Consider the following 21,622-nt stretch of genomic DNA (forward strand, 5'->3'; position numbering starts at 1 on the left):
CAGTGGTCCCTAAATAGGAAAATGGCTAAATGAACTGTGATAGGAATTCATTATGGAATCCTTTACAGCCATTAAAAAAATCATTAAAAAAATCGCTACATGTGTATATCAAATAGATGTCCAAGATATGTTGTTGAATGGAAAAACTGAGATTCATTGCTATAGTCCTAATAGGAAACTACCTAGGTTAAAACATGCACACACCTCAGTACTGAATAAAATGCAGGGTGTATTCAGGACCAGAAGATGAATCATTCATGGGTGAGATGTATGCGGAAGGATGAACCTGGAGAAGTAGACAAATTAGGCTTTCAAGGCTCTTGAATGCTATGCTCAGGAGTTTGACTTTATTTTGTAGGTAGTTTGCCTCTGTGTGCTTTTCGGAGGAAGACTCAAAAGGATGGTATTGTTATTTGTGTAGGCGTATAGCCTTGAAAATGGATTATTGGTGACAAATTTAGAAAGGATCTCTCTCTTAGGAGAAGATCATCCTTATCTGGATTCATGATGCTGATGTCTAAAGCCAGTGGGCAGTAACTCATTTACATAATAAAGAATTGCTATGGAGATAGATGAGGCTACCTGAGCTCCCCTGACCTTCAGATCCTCGCCAAAGAATCTGGAGAGGCTCAGGGGACAGAGCAGGGGAGGTAAATAAATGCGCATCTCTTGGCATCCAATAAGAGAACCGCAATCGCCACAAGGGTAGGGCTGTTTACATTGAAGGGGCCGAGACCGCTCGAAATGTGCATAAAGTGTGCATACGGAGGCTCCCCGTCCCTGGACAGCGGATGGACGGACGGTGGCGATAGCTGCGGTCCCGATTGCGTTCTCAGATCCCCAGGACTGGGGTTCTGTAGGCAGGAGAGGACGGGGCCACACTTCAAAACCAACACTGGGAAGAGGGAGTGATAGATTTAAGAGTTTTTGGAGGTAAAACGCACAGAAGCTGGTGACCAGGGGAATACAGAGTCTGAGCGAGGAGCAGGTAACGTGCCCCAGGATTTCTGCTTTTGCTCGACAGGGAAACATGGGACAGGAAGTGCGCCTTTAGAGACGGTCACGTGAGCAGCACAGAGGAGGGAGGCGCCCTGAGTCCACGTGACACCGAAAGAATCTGACATCACTTGATCGGTAATTGGGACCTAAAAGGCCTTGACATTGACCAGAGTGATTATCTGCCGGTGCTTTTATAGCGAGGGGCTGTATGACCACATCCACGCTTTACGAGTGACACAGTTGAATATTGGGGCTTAATGTTTAGTGGCACGATGGTAAACTCTAGTTTTTGTCAATAATGAATTGATTCATTGAATTTTTCTACTTTCAATCAGGTGACCTGGTATTAAGTAACAATTATTTCTCAATTCTTTTTTTTAAAAAAAAAAGTATTCTGGAAAACAAGAGAGAACCTCAGGAATATGCTGTATAGAATCCCTGAAAGAAGTATTCTTTATTTCTTGGAAAATTTATCTGATGGGACAATCGATCCTTTGGATAACGTCAGACAACTTCAGTGACTGTTCTAAGTAAATTGAATTATTTGAATTAGAATTCGGTAATTGGGAAGAAATGTTAAAAGTATAGACACATACAGAATCTTGAAATATCATTAAATTTAGTTTTTAAAAACATTCTCTTGAGCCCATTTGAAATATTACCAAGTAGTTTATTCCTTCAGTAGTGGGGGGGGGGGGGGGAGTGGAACTCTGTCCCTGCCCGCGTCAGGTACCTTTGGCAAGTACCGGTTCTTAGAAGCGGTGGGAGGCTTTCCTGCGCTTCTCCCTGGGCCAGGTTTTGCTTTTACAAGAGAAGCTTCCGGGAAGCGAGGGGGATTTTGTTCTCTGAATCTTTAGCAGGGTCTCCCGTGAGTCTCTGGCTTGCCCTGCCCCTGGTTTTCTCGTGCATATGCGCTGAGGCCTGCGTGAGGCTGGGGAGTGGGTGCAGACTCTTGTTTGTCTCTGGGTTGCCGGGGATCCAACACCTAGCGCTCGCCCACATTCGGTCTTTAAGTGTTTGTTAACATTTTGGTTGTTTTCTTCTCTCCCACTTTGTGGCACCTGCCCGCCCTCCCTCCCACGCGGCTGAGAGAGCGACTTCAGCTTTCTAACGTGCTGCTGCTTCTCCTTAGGGTGGGAGTGAGGTTCTCTTACGGCTGCAGAGTTGATTTTAGTTTTCTCCTTTTCTGTATTTGCGACTGTTAACCTTCTCCAACAGTGAGAAACCAGGCTGACATTATCCTTAATATGTAAACTGATTTGATCAGTCCCCCTGGGTGTAATCAGTCTCCCATCACTGCCACCGTCCCCTGCCACTCAGGGACACCACCCTGCTCCACTCGGGCTCTGACCCCCATCCTCATGCCACATGGCTCCCCTCCTTTGCCCGCCCAGGCCCCAGCACCCTTTCTAGACTCTTCTCCTGTGTGTGGGCTCTCGTGACCGTTTGGGTTTTGACTCGCCATCCCGGGCCACCCTGTACGGATGCCCTCCTCGCCCTGCCTGGGCTCCAGCACCCACCGCAGGCCACCCTCCACCCAGGCACCTACTGCACGCCGGCCCACCCAACCACTGTAGGACCGATATATTCAGGGAGGGAGGGAAGGGGAAAGTGGATGGAAACAGGGGGGCTTGTGCTCCCGAAAGAAAGACTGAGTGTCTGAGTTAGTAACCATCCTTTAGTATAAATAAACTAATATTAAATACATTTTAAGTATCTGTATTTTGTCTTTCTAACAGGTTATGAAGTTCATGGGATGGAAAAAATACCAGAAGGGCCAGCACTGATCATTTTTTATCATGGAGCTATTCCCATCGATTTTTACTACTTCATGGCTAAAATTTTTATCCATAAAGGCAGAACTTGCCGAGTAGTAGCTGATCACTTTGTTTTTAAAATTCCAGGTAAACTTTCACTGTAGCTGGTGATATAAAAATGTTTAATTAACATGATCAAACTATGTGACAGTCTGTATGTCTTTGAGTTTAGTATCTGTTTTAGGTAATATACCTAAATATAAAAACATTATGGCCAAAAATGTTATCTAATTTCTTTCTCTATTAACAGGTAGTCATTATTTTTTGAAGTTAAATCATAAAAGAAATTGTAACTTTTTCCAAACAATTAATTTGTATTTTGGTATAGAAGGTAGTTGATTTTTCATATGGTGAATTTTTCTATGAGATATTGATCTGGGAGTTTAATTTTATAGTAATTAGTGTTTGATTACTGTCAGTTTGATAGCAAATCAAAGTTAAAAAAAATTAGCCAGGATATATTTTGTCTTTATATAATCATATAATATTGCCTCAGAAATCCTAACCTAAAGAGCCTGTTATGTCTTTTATCATACTTGACTTGCTTGGTAGAATTATAACTCTTAAGACTGAGGACCACTTTTTTTTAAATATTCATAAAGGCTTCGTACCTCTTTAAAAAGATTAATAAACTGAATGGTTTCAAACATGATAAGAGTTTTAAAAAATATCATTCTAAAGTAAACTCATTAAGATTAAATCTTATTTTCTTCTGTCAGGAAGTCAGCAGAAACAAGCCAAGAAAGTTTATGGTATGTTCTCTGGAATTGTAAAAGCAAAAGCCAACCGTCAACCAGATAAACACCAGACAGTGAATGAAATAACAGTTCTCTTAGTGCCTTTCATAGACATGGTTAATGTTTCCAGCATCCTTGGGCCACTAAAAAGCCATTTGTACTTTGTGTATAAACTAAATTGGCTATAAAGTGTATTTCTTTGGACAGTAATATGATCACTTTATAATAAGCTTGGAAACTACAGGAAAGAAAAACATCATTATATGGTCTTACCCTCCTAACATATATCCAGTTATCATTTTGATTTATTTTGTTCATTTTTTAAAAAATTAATTCATTCATGTATTTTTGGCTGTGTTGGGTCTTCGTTTCTGTGCCAGGACTTTCTCTAGTTGCAGCGAGCGGGGGCCAGTCTTCATCGCGGTGCGCGGGCCTCTCACTATTGCAGCCTCTCTTGTTGCGGAGCACAAGCTCCAGACGCGCAGGCTCAGTAGTTGTGGCTCACGGGCACAGTTGCTCCGCGGCATGTGGGATCTTCCCGGACTGGGGCTCGAACCCGTGTCCCCTGCATTGGCAGGCAGATTCTCAACCACTGCGCCACCAGGGAAGTCCTATTTTGCTTCATTTTTAATTTGCACATCTTCACGTTATGCAAACTGTTTTGTTCTTTTTTAAAAAACTTAATGTAGCATTAACATTTTCCCATGTTTTATAAATAACATTTTAAATATATGACTAAAATATTTACTTAACTAGTTTTCTCTTATGGAACATTAGGTTGCTTACTTTTTTTTCTTTTTATAAATAATAAATGTGAATATTTTTATTTAGCATTTGACTTAAAAATTTCCCCCTTTATGATCTTTATGATCTTGTAATTTATTAAACCTCCCGTTTATTCATTTATCATGAGAATACATCTAGTGAAATCAGTGAACTTTTAACATAGTATAGGATGAGAATTATTTCTTCTCAATAATATTGATAATCTTGCTTCAGATCCTTAAACCTGTGAGAAGTTGGATTATTCTGCACAGTTTTCACTCTCCATCCCCATATTTCCCAGTCTCAAGGGATAATGTATACAAACACCAGTCCTCTAAATTTCCAGTTTAGGATTTGGTTAAAATATTTAATTACTGATAGGATTATTTCTTTCATCCATAAATAGCTATAATTTGAAAAACTGTATAATATTAAGACTGGAATTAATTGTTTCTGAGCCAACCACTCACTTTATTAAAAACTCTTAATGATATTGCTATCATTGTTGATTTAAAAAAATTTTTATTGTGGAATTAGCAGTATCTAACTTTTAATTTCAATAGCTTTAACTGTGGCTTGCCAATTTTGGTAGAGCTAGAGCAGTCAGACTCACATTCTCTTGAGTGATTCTCTTTCTTATAGGGTTAATGGAAGATTAGATGTGTGATTGATGATGGGATGTCCTTTCTGATTGCTCTAATAAATACTGTAGACAGTGTTTGGCCATGAGATGCAGTGGAAGGAGCTTTGGACTAGACATACCTGGACCGGAATCTCTGCCCTGCCCTTTGCTAGGTGTGTGACTTGGAGCAAGCTTCTTAATTCTCTGAGTCAACTTTCCTCATCTGTAAAATGGGAATAAGAATCCCTATTTTCTGGGCTTCCCTGGTGGCGCAGTGGTTGAGAGTCCGCCTGCCAATGCAGCGGACACGGGTTCGTGTCCCGGTTTGGGAAGATCCCACATGCCGCGGAGCGGCTGGGCCCGTGAGCCATGGCCGCTGAGCCTGCGTGTCCGGAGCCTGTGCTCCGCAGCGAGAGAGGCCACAACGGTGAGAGGCCTGCGTACCGCAAAAAAAAAAAAAAAAAAAAAAAAATCCCTATTTTCCCAGGTGTTTTTTTTTTTTTTTTTTTGGCCACCACACAGCACGGCATGTGGGATCTTAGTTCCCCAACAAGGGATCGAACCTGTGCCCCCTGCAGTGGAAGCATGGAGTCTTAACCACTGGACCACCGGGGAAGTCCCATGAGTTTTAATTAAGAATTTGAATATGTAGCCAGAGTAGTAGGTGATCACTGAGAAAGTAATCAGCGAGACATAGCTATTAATTTACCAGCAATATTAATCTTATGTTAACCTTAAGAGTTGTTGTTGGTTTAAAAAAAAGTAAAAAAAAGAATTTACTGATTTAAGTATAGATAGTACATTATGTAGGTTGTGAAGATTTTTGCTCTTGAAGAATTGGACAAGAAGTACTTAAGATATATCTTCATGCTAATGTTTCTTACAGGGTTTAGTTTATTACTTGATGTATTTTGTGCTATACATGGACCAAGAGAAAAATGTGTTGAAATTCTGCGGAGTGGTCACTTGTTAGCTATCTCACCAGGTGGTGTTCGAGAAGCCCTGATTAGCGATGAGACCTACAACATCGTGTGGGGTAATCGTAAAGGCTTCGCTCAGGTTGCAATTGATGCAAAAGTGGTGAGTTGTATAAAACTGATTATTAAAGGAAAGCTGTGTCTTTAAAATAAATGCTTAAATAGCTTAAGAGTATATCAGAATTTAGATACTGTCATTGAACTGCTTTAAAAATTAGTGTCTGTAACTCTAAGATAACAATAGAGAAATATTCCTTGTGCATGGGAAGCCATCTTTATAAAAAAATTCAATCTGGAAATTTGCAAATATCTAGCAAAGCTTTATTTTATGCTTCAAAATCCAGCTTCTTTTAATCAGATTTATGAAATTTTTTGTATTCCTTCACTTATACTTTTTTTCATAAGTATAATCAATCCAACTCTGTGTATTTTAATCCTTTGGTTCAACTGAGTTGGCACGTTTCAGTGATGGCTGTTGGTTGGTTTCATTGTAATTCTTGCATTTGTGACCAATTTGTATAACAAGAGAGCCCAAATAATATATGGTTCCTACCATTTTTCATCAGTAAATGTGATCAGCTCTCTAATAGTATGAATAAAGATGAGAAAGAGATATTGGTGTAATTTAGATCTTTTTAAAAGAACGAATTTGTCAATAAAATTAAGTGTTCCTCTGGGATTCACTGTAATTATTCTACTTAGTAAACTGGAAAATCTGAATGTCATCTTGTTTTTTTGCTTTGGAAAGTATATCTAAGCTTTTTGGTCTCTGTATTGTACTTTATCCTATGAAACATTTATTACTTATGGAATGTTTCTTCTTTGTTTTCTGTTTGTTTTCATTATAGATTGTCTATCAGAAAAAGAAATCATAGCACTTGACAAGGTGGTTTTCTTTTTCCAGGCCAATTAGTTAGGGACTGCTGCTAATGCTTTCACATTTCTGTTTTTTGTGTGTGTGTTTCCACTGCTGTCGTATAGACACCAGTCTGTACCCTTAGCTTGCCTGTCCATCTTGCAGATACAGGCTTTTGATTAAAAAGGAAAGGATTATGGATGACTCCTTCTAACCCAAAAGCAACATTTGAAGAAGAATGGACATTTTCCCTTTATTTTTTAATTGCAGAGTTACAATAAAATAAAATACATTGAGCTCTATTCTCTGTACATATTTGTATATGTAATTCCTAGAAGTACGTCATAGTGCTTTAACAGTGTGATCTTGGTATAAGTTAATGTACTTGTCCAAGTGTTTAATGATGGACAACATAAAAATTTAAACACTACTGTCCTATAGTAGATTATAAACTCCCTTAGGACAAAGCCACTTTTTATATTCTGAATTCCTAGTACAATGACTAGCACTTAGTAGGCTCTCTGCATTTGTTGAATTGATTTTTTAAATACTACAAGAAAGGAGTCTTTTGAATTTAAGTCTATGTTAATAGTATTAATGGTACAGAAAATTAATTTATAGCCCATTTTATTTTCCAGAAAGTCTTATGTACTAAGGTAGAAAACAAAACCTTAGACTTTATGAATAACGTAGAATATAAGATGATATATGCACAGTTGTTCCGAAATTAAGGATAATCAGTGTAAATGTACATTAAAGCAATGATAACAGCTAAAAACTTAAAGATAGTTCAATCTTCAGGTTTGTATTTTGAGAGAATTATTTTCTTCCAAGGTTTAAGGTAAAAGTGACAAAAATAGATTTGGAATCACACAGATTGATCATGGAATTCTAATTCCTCATCCTTAAGTTACAGTTTTAAGGACCATTGCCTGGAAGAAGTCTTGAAAGAAAAAATTATATAGAGAAAGAAGCCCGTTTATCAATCCCTGAGTTTCTAGATAATTAATTAAGATAACCTAGATAGAGCTTCCCTGGTAGCAGAGTGGTTAAGAATCCACCTGCCAATAAAGGGGACACGGGTTCTAGCCCTGGTCCAGGAAGATCCCACATGCCGCTGAACAACTAAGCCCGTGCGCCACAACTACTGAGCCTGCGCTGTAGAGCCCGTGAGCCATAACTGCTGGGCCCACGTGCCACAACTACTGAAGCCCATGTGCCTAGAGCCCATGTTCCACAAGAGAAAACCCGCAATGAGAAGCCCACGCACCACAACGAAGAGTAGCCCCCGCTCGCTGCAACTAGAGAAAGCCCATGTGCAGCAACGAAGACCCAACACAGCCAAAAAAAAACCCCCGATAACCTAGATAATTTAAGGTTTTTCATACAAAACTTGAGAAAATTTAATAAACAGCCTTTTACAAGTTAATAAACAAAAATCTTTAACGTTGCTGATTTACAAAATAGCACTGCATCACTGATAAATCTTGTACCACCCTAACCTTTCTTAGCACTTTTAAAGGCTTTATGTTGGTACCCCTGTACAGTAAGTAGGTGACATATGTAATTATTCCAGTGTTACAGATGAGGAAACTCAGGCACACAGAGATGAAGGGATGGAGGGACCCTGTCACACAGCAAGTCAGAAGCAGAGCTTACAGTTCAGGACTGCAGGCAGCTGGTACACTGCACAGTGAGTCCGCCAACCCCAAGATTAGAGGGCCTTGCAGATCCGCGAGGGAAGCCTTTCAGTCACATGAGGATACAGTTGTAAATGGTACCAGCAGCTTATTTGAAAAAGCCCTTCTTAGGTCTCACAGAATTATCATAAACTTTGAATAAAAAGCTACGACTGTTGTTACAAGACTAACCACATTTAAATTGAAACAAAGGAATGGAAATTCAAGTGAAAACCTAGGTCATCAACAGAAATTCACAAAATATTGGCAGAAAATATTTAAGACTCGTCTGCAAGTTACAGGCTTTTTGATATAATCTAAATCACTCTTATTTTGTGAATTCCTGAGAATTCTGACTGCTAAGAATTTTTAGGTAATTTCGTAGCTAAATAATTTGGGGAAAAAAATGAGCCCATTTACTCTAATTGGAAAACAAATAACAGATGTAAAAGAAAATAGCATTCGTTCCAATAAAATTGTTTATATGTATTATCTCAATCTATAAAAACCTTGAGATTGGATCATTATTATTATTGTCATTTCATACATGAAGAAACAGGTTTAGTGACCTGTCCAATGGTTCCCACTTAAATTTTTGTGGCAAAGTTAAGACTCCAAGGCCACGCTCTATTCCCCAAGAATAGTTTTAACAAAATACACATTCTCTACCTCTTCACACACGTGTACATACACGTACAGAGATACACGTATACATGTGATCAATTTGATTCTAGGTTACTTATGCAACTACCTTGTTATACAAAGTGTGCGCAAACAAAGGAACGAACTACAGTATGAAGTTGTAATAAGGTAATGCTTGCAGCTGTAAGGCTGCAAGCTTGAATGTAAATTTAGAAACCAGGGTATAGCCTGGAATACTGAGTTTGTAGGGTAAGCCTTCTCCGGTTTAGTATCTTCTAGAAATGCCCAGCTTCTGGAGAGTTAGCCATTTAAAGGATGATATATATATACCTGAAGAGTCTTTATAAAGTGCAGCCTTCAATACTAACTTCGGGGTTCATGCCAGTCAGTAGACAAAAACCTAGCAGCACTGATCAGAGAAGGCAAAGTGGTGTATATATGAGCTGAAAGCTTTCTGTTCCTTCCTGGGCATCTTAAGTTCTCAACTCTAAAGACATAGTAGAAGTATTTAAAACATTAGGATTCCAACCATCACTTTATTCTACAAAACTAGTGGTGGTTTTAGGAAAATCATAATCTGAATTTTTTTACAAAAGAGTCAGTCTACTTTGTCTTAGGTGTTAGCTTTATGAATTAACTCCATCAGATTTTAAATTATTCATCGGACTGCTGCTTCTTTACCCGGCTTTTCTGGTTTTAAAATTGCTGCTGCCTGTTTCCTACCCTTTGTATTCAGAGAATACAAGCTAATTCCTTAGAAGCATTTTCTCTCTGTCCTGTTGATTCATTCCTTCTTTAGTTCACCTGTCACACTGTCTTTTAGTACCTGCTTTATTCCAGGCACTGTTCTAGGTGTTTCCAGCAGTGAACGAAACCAAGTCTCTGCTATGGGGGGTCTTGCTTCTAGTGAGGGGAGAGTGATAAAAACTAAATGATCAGTTAGGTGATTGAAAGGGAGTATGTTTTATGAAGAAAGCTGTGTCTGTAGACTCTTCCCTTTGGTCCACCAGATTTCACTGGTTTCCAAAGCTGAAAAGGAACGGCTTTTTAAATGTCAGCTTATTTAAATGTTTCAAACCCTGCTCACTCAGGCAAGTAATTCTGTATTAACAAATGCTGATAGTAGACTGTAAGTAAAATGATCCTCGCCCCCCCTTCCAGTTTTATCTATTCTAAAACATCATTTAATTCAGTATATTTTGTGTACCTTTTAAAGTGTTTTATTCAATTTTTTATCTACTTCAGTTTCGCCGTGGCGTAACTTCCTTGCATGATCCTTTGCTACTTTATCCGTTGTTTCATGACATTTAGATAAGCTCTCCATTTTTAAAAAATCATATTTAACCAATAATGTTCATGGAAAAATAAAAACCATGAACTTTTGAGCAGACATCCTCCAAAATAATGATAGAAAGGATTCTTTTATGTATATGTTTTTCCTTTTTTTTACTTTTTTTTGGTGTTGAGTATTATACTTACTTTTCATTGATGTTGAACATTATTAGATTTAATAAGCTCACAAAAACATGGTGTTTCACTAATTCCATGACAGCATCTTGCTAAAACTTGTCATTTGAACATATGTAAGTTTCTCCATAGAGAGAATTTGTTTTGAAACTTTTTCTTCAGTAGCCCACTGAAACCAGTTTAATTATCACACTCATTTTACTTAATGAAATTAATGATCACTTTAATCTTAATTTTGAGTTTCAAGAGTTCATGTGGAATGATAGGAAAGTCGGTAAATGAAATATTATGTATTACCACTAGAAGGTAGTGTTTTCAATTTATATTTTTCTACAAATGATCATGTTAATTTTAGTCTGATAAATCACACTGGTGATAACAGTATACCTTTATTTTTAAAATGCCTTGGTTTTGTGACTTAAACAGGCCCTCAAAAGTTTGCATTAGAGACATCAAATGGATTAACGTATTTACTTTTTAATTCAAATTCTCTCTTTAGCCCATTATTCCTATGTTTACACAAAATATTCGAGAAGGATTTAGATCCCTCGGAGGAACAAGTAAGTTCTGATTCATATGTTTTTGCTAATTGTAATGTAATATTTAGAATGTAATATTTTAAATATTTGGGCTTTTGAACACTACAGGAAAACTTTTCGAATTATTGCTTTAGAAAATGCATGTACTATTTAGATGTTTTTCTCTTTAAACTCTAAATGTAACTGGTTCTAAGTAATGGTGGTTCTAGATGTTAGATTTTTGTTAAGAGTCTCACGTATATACTGAAGCTTATTTATCATGGGCTTTTTAAAATTACAGAGTGAATTTTCTAATTTACTGTGTTAAACCATGTTGTTGAGGTTTAAAACAAATGTACTTATTTGTAAATAAAGACTATCTTCCTAACTCATTCCTGAAGAAGTGACAGCTGTAAAAATGGATGGCAATAAAAAAAATTGGGGGGGCAGAATTTGAAAGTCTATTTATCTTGAAAAAAGTATATATATATGTTTGCATAAATCTCTTAAATTTTAAGAAATTAATTTCTATTGGAGTATAGTTGATTTTACAATGTTGTGTTAGTTTCAGGTGTACAGCAAAGTGAATCAGTTATACATATACACATAGCCACTCTGTTTTAGATTCTTTTCCCATATAGGTCATTACAGAGTGTTGAGTAGAGTTCCCTGTGCTATACAGTAGTTTCTTAGACAAGAAAATATTGAATTAAGATTAACAACCTAAGGAGATATCATTTGCTTTAATTTATTTCGGTTACCACTTGTTTTTTTTTGAACCATGATAGATTTACATTGAAAAGTTCTTTTTGCCTACTTTTAATGTATTGATAACAAAGTAAGCTTTGAACCTAGTTATAAGAGTGATAACAATTCAATGTGCTTTCTCTTTGCAAAGTCTCTCTTTTTTTTTTTTAGTTTTTTTTTTTTATTTTTTTTTTATTTTTTATTTTTTTAAACATCTTTATTGGAGCATAATTGCTTTACAATGGTATGTTAGTTTCAGCTTCACAACAAAATGAATCAGTTATATATATACATATGTTCCCATATCTCTTCCCGCTTGCGTCACCCTCCCTCCCACCCTCCCTATCCCACCCCTCCAGGCGGTCACACAGCACCGAGCTGATCTCCCTGTGCTATGCGGCTGCTTCCCACTAGCTATCTACCTTACGTTTGGTAGTGTATACATGTCCATGCCTCTTTATTGCTTTGTCACCGTTTACTCTTCCCCCTCTCCATAGCCTCAAGTCCATTCTCTAGTAAGTCTGTGTCTTTATTCCTGTTTCACCCCTAGGTTTTTCATGACATTTTTTTTTTCTTAAATTCCATATATATGTGTTAGCATACGGGTCTCTTGTAGACAGCAAATATATGGGTCTTGTTTTTGTATCCATTCAGCCAATCTGTGTCTTTTGGTGGGAGCATTTAGTCCATTTACATTTAAGGTAATTATCGATATGTGTGTTCCCATTCCCATTTTCTTAATTGTTTTGGGTTTGTTATTGTAGGTCTTTTCCTTCTTTTGTGTTTCTTGCCTAGAGAAGTTCCTTTAGCATTTGTTGTAAAGGTGGTTTGGTGGTGCTGAACTCTCTCAGCTTTTGCTTGTCTCTAAAGGTTTTAATTTCTCCATCAAATCTGAATGAGATCCTTGCTGGGTAGAGTAATCTTGGTTGCAGGTTTTTCTCCTTCAACACTTTCAATATGTCCTGCCACTCCCTTCTGGCTTGCAGAGTTTCTGCTGAAAGATCAGCTGTTAACCTTATGGGGATTCCCTTGTGTGTTATTTGTTGTTTTTCCCTTGCTGCTTTTAATATGTTTTCTTTGTATTTAATTTTTGACAGTTTGATTAATATGTGTCTTGGCGTATTTCTCCTTGGATTTATCCTGTATGGGACTCTCTGTGCTTCCTGGACTTGATTAACTATTTCCTTTCCCATATTAGGGAAGTTTTCAACTATAATCTCTTCAAATATTTTCTCAGTCCCTTTCTTTTTCTCTTCTTCTTCTGGAACCCCTATAATTCGAATGTTGGTACGTTTAATGTTGTCCCAGAGGTCTCTGAGACTGTCCTCAGTTCTTTTCATTCTTTTTTCTTTATTCTGCTCTGCAATAGTTATTTCCACTATTTTATCTTCCAGGTCACTTATCCGTTCTTCTGCCTCAGTTATTCTGCTATTGATCCCATCTAGAGTACTTTTAATTTCATTTATTGTGTTGTTCATCGTTGCTTGTTTCATCTTTAGTTCTTCTAGGTCCTTGTTAACTGATTCTTGCATTTTGTCCATTCTATTGTCCATTCTATCTCCAAGATTTCGGATCAACCTTACTATCATTATTTTGAATTCTTTTTCAGGTAGACTGCCTATTTCCTCTTCATTTGTTAGGTCTGATGGGTTTTTATCTTGCTCCTTCATCTGCGGTGTGTTTTTCTGTCTTTTCATTTTGCTTATCTTACTGTGTTTGGGGTCTCCTTTTTTGCAGGCTGAAGGTTCGTAGTTCCTGTTGTTTTTTGTGTCTGTCCCCAGTGGCTAAGGTTGGTTCAGTGGGTTGTGTAGGCTTCCTGGTGGAGGGTACTAGTGCCTGTGTTCTGGTGGATGAGGCTAGATCTTGTCTTTCTGGTGGGCAGGTCCACGTCTGGTGGTGTGTTTTGGGGTGTCTGTAGACTTATTATGATTTTGGGCCGCCTCTCTGCTAATGGGTGGGGTTGTGTTCCTGTCTTGCTAGTTGTTTGGCATAGGATGTCCAGCACTGTAGCTTGCTGGTCGTTGAGTGAAGCTGGGTGCTGGCGTTGAGATGGAGATCTCTCGGAAATTTTTGCTGTTTGATATTATGTGCAGCTGGGAGGTCTCTTGTGGATCAGTGTCCTGAAGTTGGCTCTCCCACCTCAGAGGCACAGCACTGACTCCTGGTTGCAGCACCAAGAGCCTTTCATCCACAGGGCTCCTTAATTTGGGATGATTGGTTGTCTATTCAGGTATTCCACAGATGCAGGGTACATCAAGTTGATTGTGGAGCTTTAATCCGCTGCTTCTGATGCTGCTGGGAGAGATTTCCCTTTCTCTTCTTTGTTCTCACAGCTCCCAGGGGCTCAGCTTTGGATTTAGCCCCGCCTGTGCATGTAGGTCGCCGGAGGGCGTCTGTTCTTTGCTCAGACAGGACGGGGTTAAAGGAGCCGCTGATTCGGAGGCTCTGGGTCACTCAGGCCCGGGGGTAGGGAGGGGCACGGAGTGTGGGGCGGGCCTGCGGCGGCAGAGGCCGGCGAGAAGTTGCAGCCTGAGGCGCGCCTGTGCGTTCTCCCGGGGGAGTTGTCCCTGGATCCCGGGACCCTGGCAGTGGCGGGCTGCACAGGCTCCCCGGAAGGGCGTGTGGCTAGTGACCTGTGTTCGCACACAGGCCTCCCGGTGGCGGCAGCAGCGGCCCTAGCGTCTCATGTCTGTCTCTGGGCTCCGCACTTTTAGCCGCGGCTCGCGCCCGTCCCTGGAGCTCTCTCAAGCAGCGTTCTTAATCCCCTCTCCTCGTGCACCAGGAAACAAAGAGGGACGTAAAAGTCTCTTGCCTCTTCGGCAGTTCCAGACTTCTCCCCGGACTCTCTCCCGGCCAGCCGCGGTGCACTAACGCCCTGCAGGCTGTGTTCACGCCGCCAACCTCAGTCCTCTCCCGGCGCTCCGACAAAAGCCGGAGCCTCAGCTCCCAGTCCCGCCCGCCCCGGCGGGCGAGCAGACAAGCCTCTCGGCTGGCGAGTTCCGGTCGGCCCGATCCTCTGCGCTGGAATCTGTCCGCTTTGTCCTCCGCACCCCTGTTGCTGTGCTCTCCTCCGCGGCTCCCAAGCTCCCCCACTCCGCCTCCCGAAGCCTCCACCCGCGAAGGGGCTTCCTAGTGTGTGGACACTTTTCCTCCTTCACAGCTCTCTCCCGCTGGTGCAGGACCCGTCCCTATCCTTTTGTCTCTGTTTAGTTTTTTCTTTTGCCCTACCCAGGTACGTGGGGGGTTTCTTGCCTTTTGGGAGGTCTGAGGTCTTCTGCCAGCGTTCAGTAGATGCTCTGTAGGAGTTGTTCCATGCGTAGATGTATTTCTGGTGTATCTGTGGGGAGGAACGTGATCTCCGCGTCTTACTCTTCCGCCATCTTCCCGGAAGTCTCTTTTTTAGTTTTATAGTTTGCTTTGTACCCTATGGTTTATATATTATATTTGATTGATTATGTTTTATCCCTAGTGCTATATTGTTAGTGTTCCCACCCACATACAAATCCCATCCTGAAAACCTTAAACTTCTGTTGTTCCTTTTATGTCTGTGTTGGTATATTCTTGATATTCCATTATGGGTTTTTTTAGTTCTTTTTCTTCAAATTTGGAATGGAAAGGCAGATTGATGTGATGTTTAACTTTTGTTGTGTAATTAATCCTTCTAATTTTCTCTCAGATCATTTCTTTAGAATTTAAGTTGCATACCAGAAATTATTCCTAATTTTGTTTCTTTAATTGTAAAGTGGTTTTAAAATTGTTTTTGACTGGGTTTCCCTGGTGGCGCAGTGGTTGAGAGTCCGCCTGCTGATGCAGGGGACGTGGGTTCGTGCCCCGGTCCGGGAGGATCCCACATGCCACGGAGCGGCTGGGCCCGTGAGCCATGGCCGCTGGGCCTGCGCGTCCGGAGCCTGTGCTCTGCAACAGAGGAGGCCACAGCAGTGAGAGACCCGCGTACCGCAAAAAAAAAAAAAAAAAAAAAGTTCTTTTTGACTGCTTTTTTTACTTTAAAAGTTGAATATCTCAAAAGTTGGTGTGTAGTGGTATATCTTTTTGAGTATTACTTTGGGTCTTATGGTATATTCTGTGTTTCCATATATAAAGTGTTTTAAACTTTCAGTACAATTCTTTTTTTTTTTTTTTTTCCGGTACGCAGGCCTCTCACTGCTGTGGCCTCTCCTGCTGTGGAGCACAGGCTCCGGACGTGCAGGCTCAGTGGCCATGGCTCACGGGCCCAGCCGCTCTGCGGCACGTGGGATCTTCTCGGACCGGGGCACGAACCCGCGTCCCCTACATCGGCAGGCGGACTCTCAACCACTGCGCCGCCAGGGAGGCCCTCAGTGCAATTCTTAACTATGTATTCCATGTTGCTTGTCATGTTTTGGATTCTTTTTTTTTAAACTTAGTCTTAGTCTGTCAGTTTATGTTACATTATTACCACTTTTAATCTTGCTAAATTTCATGGTTGGTCATTAGCATTAACAATTCTTTTTCCTAGTTTACAGTAATGTTTTTAGCCTTTACTTAGTTTATTGGTGCATTTTAGTCTCACGTTTACTTGAATTTATTTTATGCTTTCATTTTTTCTTTTGTTTGTGTAAGTCACGTATTTGTGAGTCTTTGGACTTTTTAGCTTCTAGCTTTTTGTTGCAATCTTTATGCTGTGTTTTTCAATAATAGTAATTAGTTTGCCTTTTTAAATTCTTACACTTTTAAAAGCTCATCTTTCCCCCCTAATTAATAGACCTTATTTTTTTGAGCATTTTTAGGTTTACAGAAAAATTGAGCAGAAGGCATAGAGAGTAGCCATAAACCTCACCACTCCCCAGTTTCTTCCGTTATTCACATCTTGCATTAGTGTGGTACATTTGCTACGATCAATGAAAAGCTCATCTTTTAAAAAAGTATTGTATTAATTGCCAGGAGGTGATCCTGTTTGCCTCCATCCTCTAAGTCTTACATAATTAATTTGAAAGTTTACAGTTACATGCTCAGAATATTTAGCCAATTAAAATGATTTTGTTTTCTTTACAACAGGGTTATTTAGGTGGCTGTATGAGAAGTTCCGTTATCCGTTTGCCCCAATGTATGGAGGTTTTCCAGTGAAGTTACGCACCTATTTAGGTGACCCTATTCCGTACGATCCAAAGATCACGGCAGAAGAACTAGCTGAAAAGGTAAATTATTCTTTCTTTCTTAGTTTTAGGACACATTTGTACTTTCAGGTTTTATTTTAAAAATTAAATAATTCTACAAGCATGTCCTGGATCAGTGGTGATGTTCCCCCCAGGGGACATCTGGCAACGTCTGGAGACATTTTTATTGTCACCACGGATGAGACTTGGGAGGAGGTCACGCTGTTGGCGTCCAGTGGGTAGAGGCCGGGGAGGCTGGTAAACATTCTATAGTGCACAGGACACCCGCCCCGCCCCCAGCAAAGAACCGTTCTTTCTAAAATGCCAATTGTGTTGAGGTTAAAGTTCTTGGCACCGTTAATTAAAAGGTTTCGTTAAGTGATATTCAGAAGAAGAAAGCTTTGACCTCCATGAAAAGAAATTGCTTTTGTCTGGTAGAAATACCTCGGGAGGAACATGGAATCGTGTTTAAGAGTGTGGGTTGTGAAGTCAGATTGTTCTAGTGCCACTGTGTGTTTGCTTGGGCAGGGGAGCAGGGGAGAGAACAGAGCCCACTCACAGAGTTACCCCTGGGGGTCACATGCGATTGAGGACATCCATCATTGAGAGCAGTGTCTGCCCTCTAGCAGGTGTTCCATGACTGCTGGCTACTGCTGTTACTCTAGGAACCTGTGGCCCAGTGTGGCAGGTAAATAACTAAATCGATGCTTTTAAGGTGACGCGTTAGCACAATGGTGTGCTTGCGGCACGATTTCTCAACCTGGGCACTATTGGTATTTTGTTGTGCGGTTGTTCTGTGCACCGTAGGGTGTTTACTCACTAGATACTGGTAGCATCTCATTGCTATCCCTCACTCACTGTGACAATAAAAAAACATCTCTAGACGTTGCCATTATCCCCTGGGAGACAAAATCGCCCCTGGTTGAGACCTGCTGTTTTAGGGTATTATGGAAACACAAAGGAAAACATCTAAATTAAACCAGGGATGCCTCCTTGAAGGAAGTGATGCTTGAATTCAGTTTTGAATGGCGAAAAGGGATTCGCTGGGTGAAGAGTAGAGAGGTAGAGGAAACAGCGTATGAAAGGATGGCAGCACGAACTGGCGTAAAGTCTTCAGGGAGTTGAGGGTGGTCTGGGGTAGCTAAAGGGATAGAGAGTATAGACAATGAGGCTGGAAACATAGGAGTGTCTGGACCACGAAGGCACATCCTTGATTTTGTTTCTTGAAAGCCAGGGGTAGCTACTGAAAGCAGATGACTGATGTAGTAGGTTTGCTTTTAGAAAGATCACTAGAAGCAGTAGGGAGGCCGAGTCTGAGTGAGACCAGGAGAAGCTCAAAAGGGAAGGAGACTGCTTTGTGAGGGAAAAAATAGGAAACGCTTCCTAGAATTGAGGGCATTTGTGGTAGGTCTTGAAAGACGGACGGGACTTGGACATGCGGACTTGGGGCAGGAGGGAAGAGTTCCAACAGAGGAACAGTGGTAGGAAAGTTGACTGCACACACCAACAGTGTAGAGCAGCCTGATAGGACTAGGAGAGTGAGGTTGGGAAGGGTGCCTAATAAATTCGCCTTCGGGAATTTCGCAAAGCATGTGAACACTGTGAAGGTTCTAAGAAGCCCCGCAATAAAGAGGTCTATTTAACTTTGTTTCAAAGAGCTTTGCCCAGTCTCATCTGACCAAAACCAGCTCCTGGTTTTTCCTGGAATAGCAGCTAATAACAGCTCTGGAATAAACTGGGGGAATCACTAGCTGAGTGGGTAGCGAGCATTTGGTTGAGAGGAAACTGGAAAAGTAAGTGGAAACTCTATTTTTCGGCCCGTGAATAGCAGACTAGGGATTTTGTTTAGGAGAGGCCATTGGAAGTAGCCGTTCACCCGCAGTGACACTGGCCAAGGCAGGCACACAGCCACACTGGGCGTTAACGGGGCGGGACAGGATCCTTTCCACAGGGATGGCCCAGAAGAGGCCGAGCAGACGAGCACCTGTAATGCCCAGGGCTCAGCAAGGTCTGGCACTTAGGAAAGGATGCCCAGCCGCGGCAGCTAGAATGTCACATCAGATGAGACTGTTCACATCAAGCAGCGGGTATGTAGGAAGCTTGACAAAGGTAACATTAATGATACCTTATGTTCCTTGTCTGTGAGCTTCATTCTGAGAAAACGTACCTCCTGCTAGGTGTTCTACTAACTGGTTAGGTGAGTTAACTCAGAGTGTAGCAATCCTTTTCCTGAAAGGAAACCCCTCCCACACTGGTTTCCCAGTCCGGGCAGGCTCTGTGCACAGCACTTCTCCCATCCCCAGGTGATGCCTCACGGTGGTGACTTCAGATGACACCAGGGCTCAGCCCTCACCCTGTCATGTTGCTTCTGCCCACACACTTTATTGTTCCTGTACCACATCTCCGCAGCTCCCTGACAAATGCATTCTCCTTTAGCACTGAGCTGAACTCTGTTTTGTTCTTTAAAAAGGTTTTTCCCGCCTAACTATTAGGATTTAATTGGGTCAGAGCAAGTTAGGAATACTTTTTTACAAATACCGTCCATTTTTATGGTTAAGATACAAGGTAATGGAGAGAGAGGGAAGAGAAACTGGCCTGGAAGTTTAGGGATCTGAGTCCTAACCCTAACTCTCCCACCAGGCAGCAGAGTCAGGTTGGGTAAATGGTATGTTCCTCCCTGAGTCTCAGAGTCCTCAACTGTAGAATGGGGAGATTAAAATGGATATCTCAGAGGTTTCGTCCAGGTCTAAAATTAAGTGAATCCTGTTCCCGTATTTTTCTCAGTTAAGGAGAATATATTACTGATCATTAAATTCCTGGGACTTGATTTTTCATGAGTGAGAAATATATTCGTGGCACTGGTAGAGTTAGATATTTTAGACGTTAAAATATATATTTATATATTTACCAATTCAAACTGGTAAAAAGAAGAGGCCTTCCTGAATCATTGAAATACCTCAGCCACTGTCTCCAGTTACTTTATGTACTTTGTTATCAGTATTTAAAGTAACAGAAGTTGTCTACGAAAGCATAGTTTAGTAAAATTTCTTGAGGGAATTTCCTTAAATATATAGTTGTCATATCCGTATTTCTGCTGGTAAGTTGTCATTGCTGAACTAAAGTAAACTCGAAATAAAGAATACTTGAAATTTTCCTTTTGTGGGTACGTTGCATGAATTTCCAGTCTCCATTGTTTACAATGTAAGCATAAACTGTAGCATAATGATCCCTGGATTATCGCAAATTCAAAATTACCAACATCTAAATTAAGGTAGAAATGAAACCTCATTTAAGAAATGGGAGGGCTTCCCTGGTGGCGCAGTGGTTGGGAGTCCGCCTGCCGATGCAGGGGACGCGGGTTCGTGCCCCGGTCCGGGAGGATCCCACATGCCGTGGAGCGGCTGGGCCCGTGAGCCATGGCCGCTGAGCATGCGCGTCCGGAGCCTGTGCTCCGCAACGGGAGAGGCCACAACGGTGAGAGGCCCGCGTACGGCAAAAATAAATAAAAAAATTAAAAGAATGATCTATTTTTAAAAAAAGAAATGGGAGCTAGACCGTTCAGGCATTTGATTGTGGAGAAGACGCATTCTGTAGACGCTAAATCTACATTAAAATACCTGCGCTCGTGCTGAAGAGGGCACTTGGGGTACGGCCTTGAAGTTCTCTCAGTCTTAAAGAAATCTGTTGTTTCCATCCGTCTCTGCCTCTCTCTGCATTCTGCATACACACATCCACACATACGTTAAGTACAGATCTATTTATATGTACAGGTATATATAACATACGTGTCCTATTAAGGTGGAAGGAAGGTGGGGAGAAGCGCGTAGGTTTGAGTGGTACTGGGAGGTGAGCTAACGGATGCCACCGACGGATTCTTACTCTCAGTGAATGAGAAGCAGGAATTGTTAAGGATGATTCCCAGGCTTGGGTTACTGGGCTGGATTCGTGGCCGTTTGCTGAAGCGTGTTGAGTTTGAGGTGCCTTTAAAACATTCAAGGGAAGTCATATTGAACACTCCTATCTGAGGCTGGGCGGCTGGAGATATACATCTGGGAGTCGGCAGCAAATGGATGGTAATTTACGCTGTGGAAAGCTTCCTGAGCCCTGGAGGAATAGTCAGTGCTTGCTTTGGGGAGTGTAAATCTGCAAAGGGAGCGTCCTGAAAACCCAGCTTTTCCTCCAGGGGTGTGAGTTCCAGAAGCAGGATCAATGGTCACGTCAGATGAAAAGAATGTCCGTGGGATTTAGTGACACAAGGGGGTCATTAGTGATCTTTGCGAGAGCTGCATTTTCTTAATGCACAGACCTCATACTTCTCCACCCAGAAGTTCTTCCTTGATACATCAATTCATACCAAACAAAGTCTCTACTTTTTCACTTGGTATTTAACTCCCTTCGTGATTTAATTGAAACCTACCTGTAAAGCCTTATACTGCCCAGCAAATGAACACATACCCGAAATGCCAGCTCTCCGTCGCTTAACTGTTTTCTTGTGGTCTTTTCGCTCTTGCTGCTTTCTTCACTGCTATTGAAATCTCACAGGCCGGGGGAGACCGAGACCAAACAGTACCCCGTCCACGCAAACTTCCCTGGTCACCGGCCACCGATGAACTTCAGATGTGTTCTTTTCACGTCTCAGATGATACAGCTCACAAATGAGCTTA

At 41.0% G+C, this 21,622-nt stretch overlaps 1 protein-coding gene across 9 annotated transcripts in view; it reads left to right on the forward strand.

Annotated features, from left to right (window-relative positions):
• The window catches only part of TMEM68 (transmembrane protein 68), a 38,073-nt gene that overhangs the window by 13,529 nt on the left and 2,922 nt on the right, over positions 1–21,622 (forward strand). For 6 of the 9 annotated variants that reach the window (XM_067712316.1, XM_067712317.1, XM_067712322.1 and 3 more), the window contains 5 exons: positions 2,739–2,903; positions 3,536–3,568; positions 5,827–6,020; positions 11,061–11,121; positions 16,861–17,000. In XM_067712316.1, coding sequence (XP_067568417.1) covers positions 2,739–2,903; positions 3,536–3,568; positions 5,827–6,020; positions 11,061–11,121; positions 16,861–17,000 — 593 coding nt within the window. Of the gene's footprint in view, positions 1–1,019; positions 1,135–1,389; positions 1,530–2,738; positions 2,904–3,535; positions 3,569–5,826; positions 6,021–11,060; positions 11,122–16,860; positions 17,001–21,622 lie in introns of those variants that run through there. The other 3 variants (XM_067712324.1, XM_067712323.1, XM_067712321.1) reach the window with 3 other exon arrangements.

The sequence above is a fragment of the Pseudorca crassidens genome, chromosome 17, assembly GCF_039906515.1.
Source record: "Pseudorca crassidens isolate mPseCra1 chromosome 17, mPseCra1.hap1, whole genome shotgun sequence".
NCBI classification, from domain to species: domain Eukaryota; kingdom Metazoa; phylum Chordata; class Mammalia; order Artiodactyla; family Delphinidae; genus Pseudorca; species Pseudorca crassidens.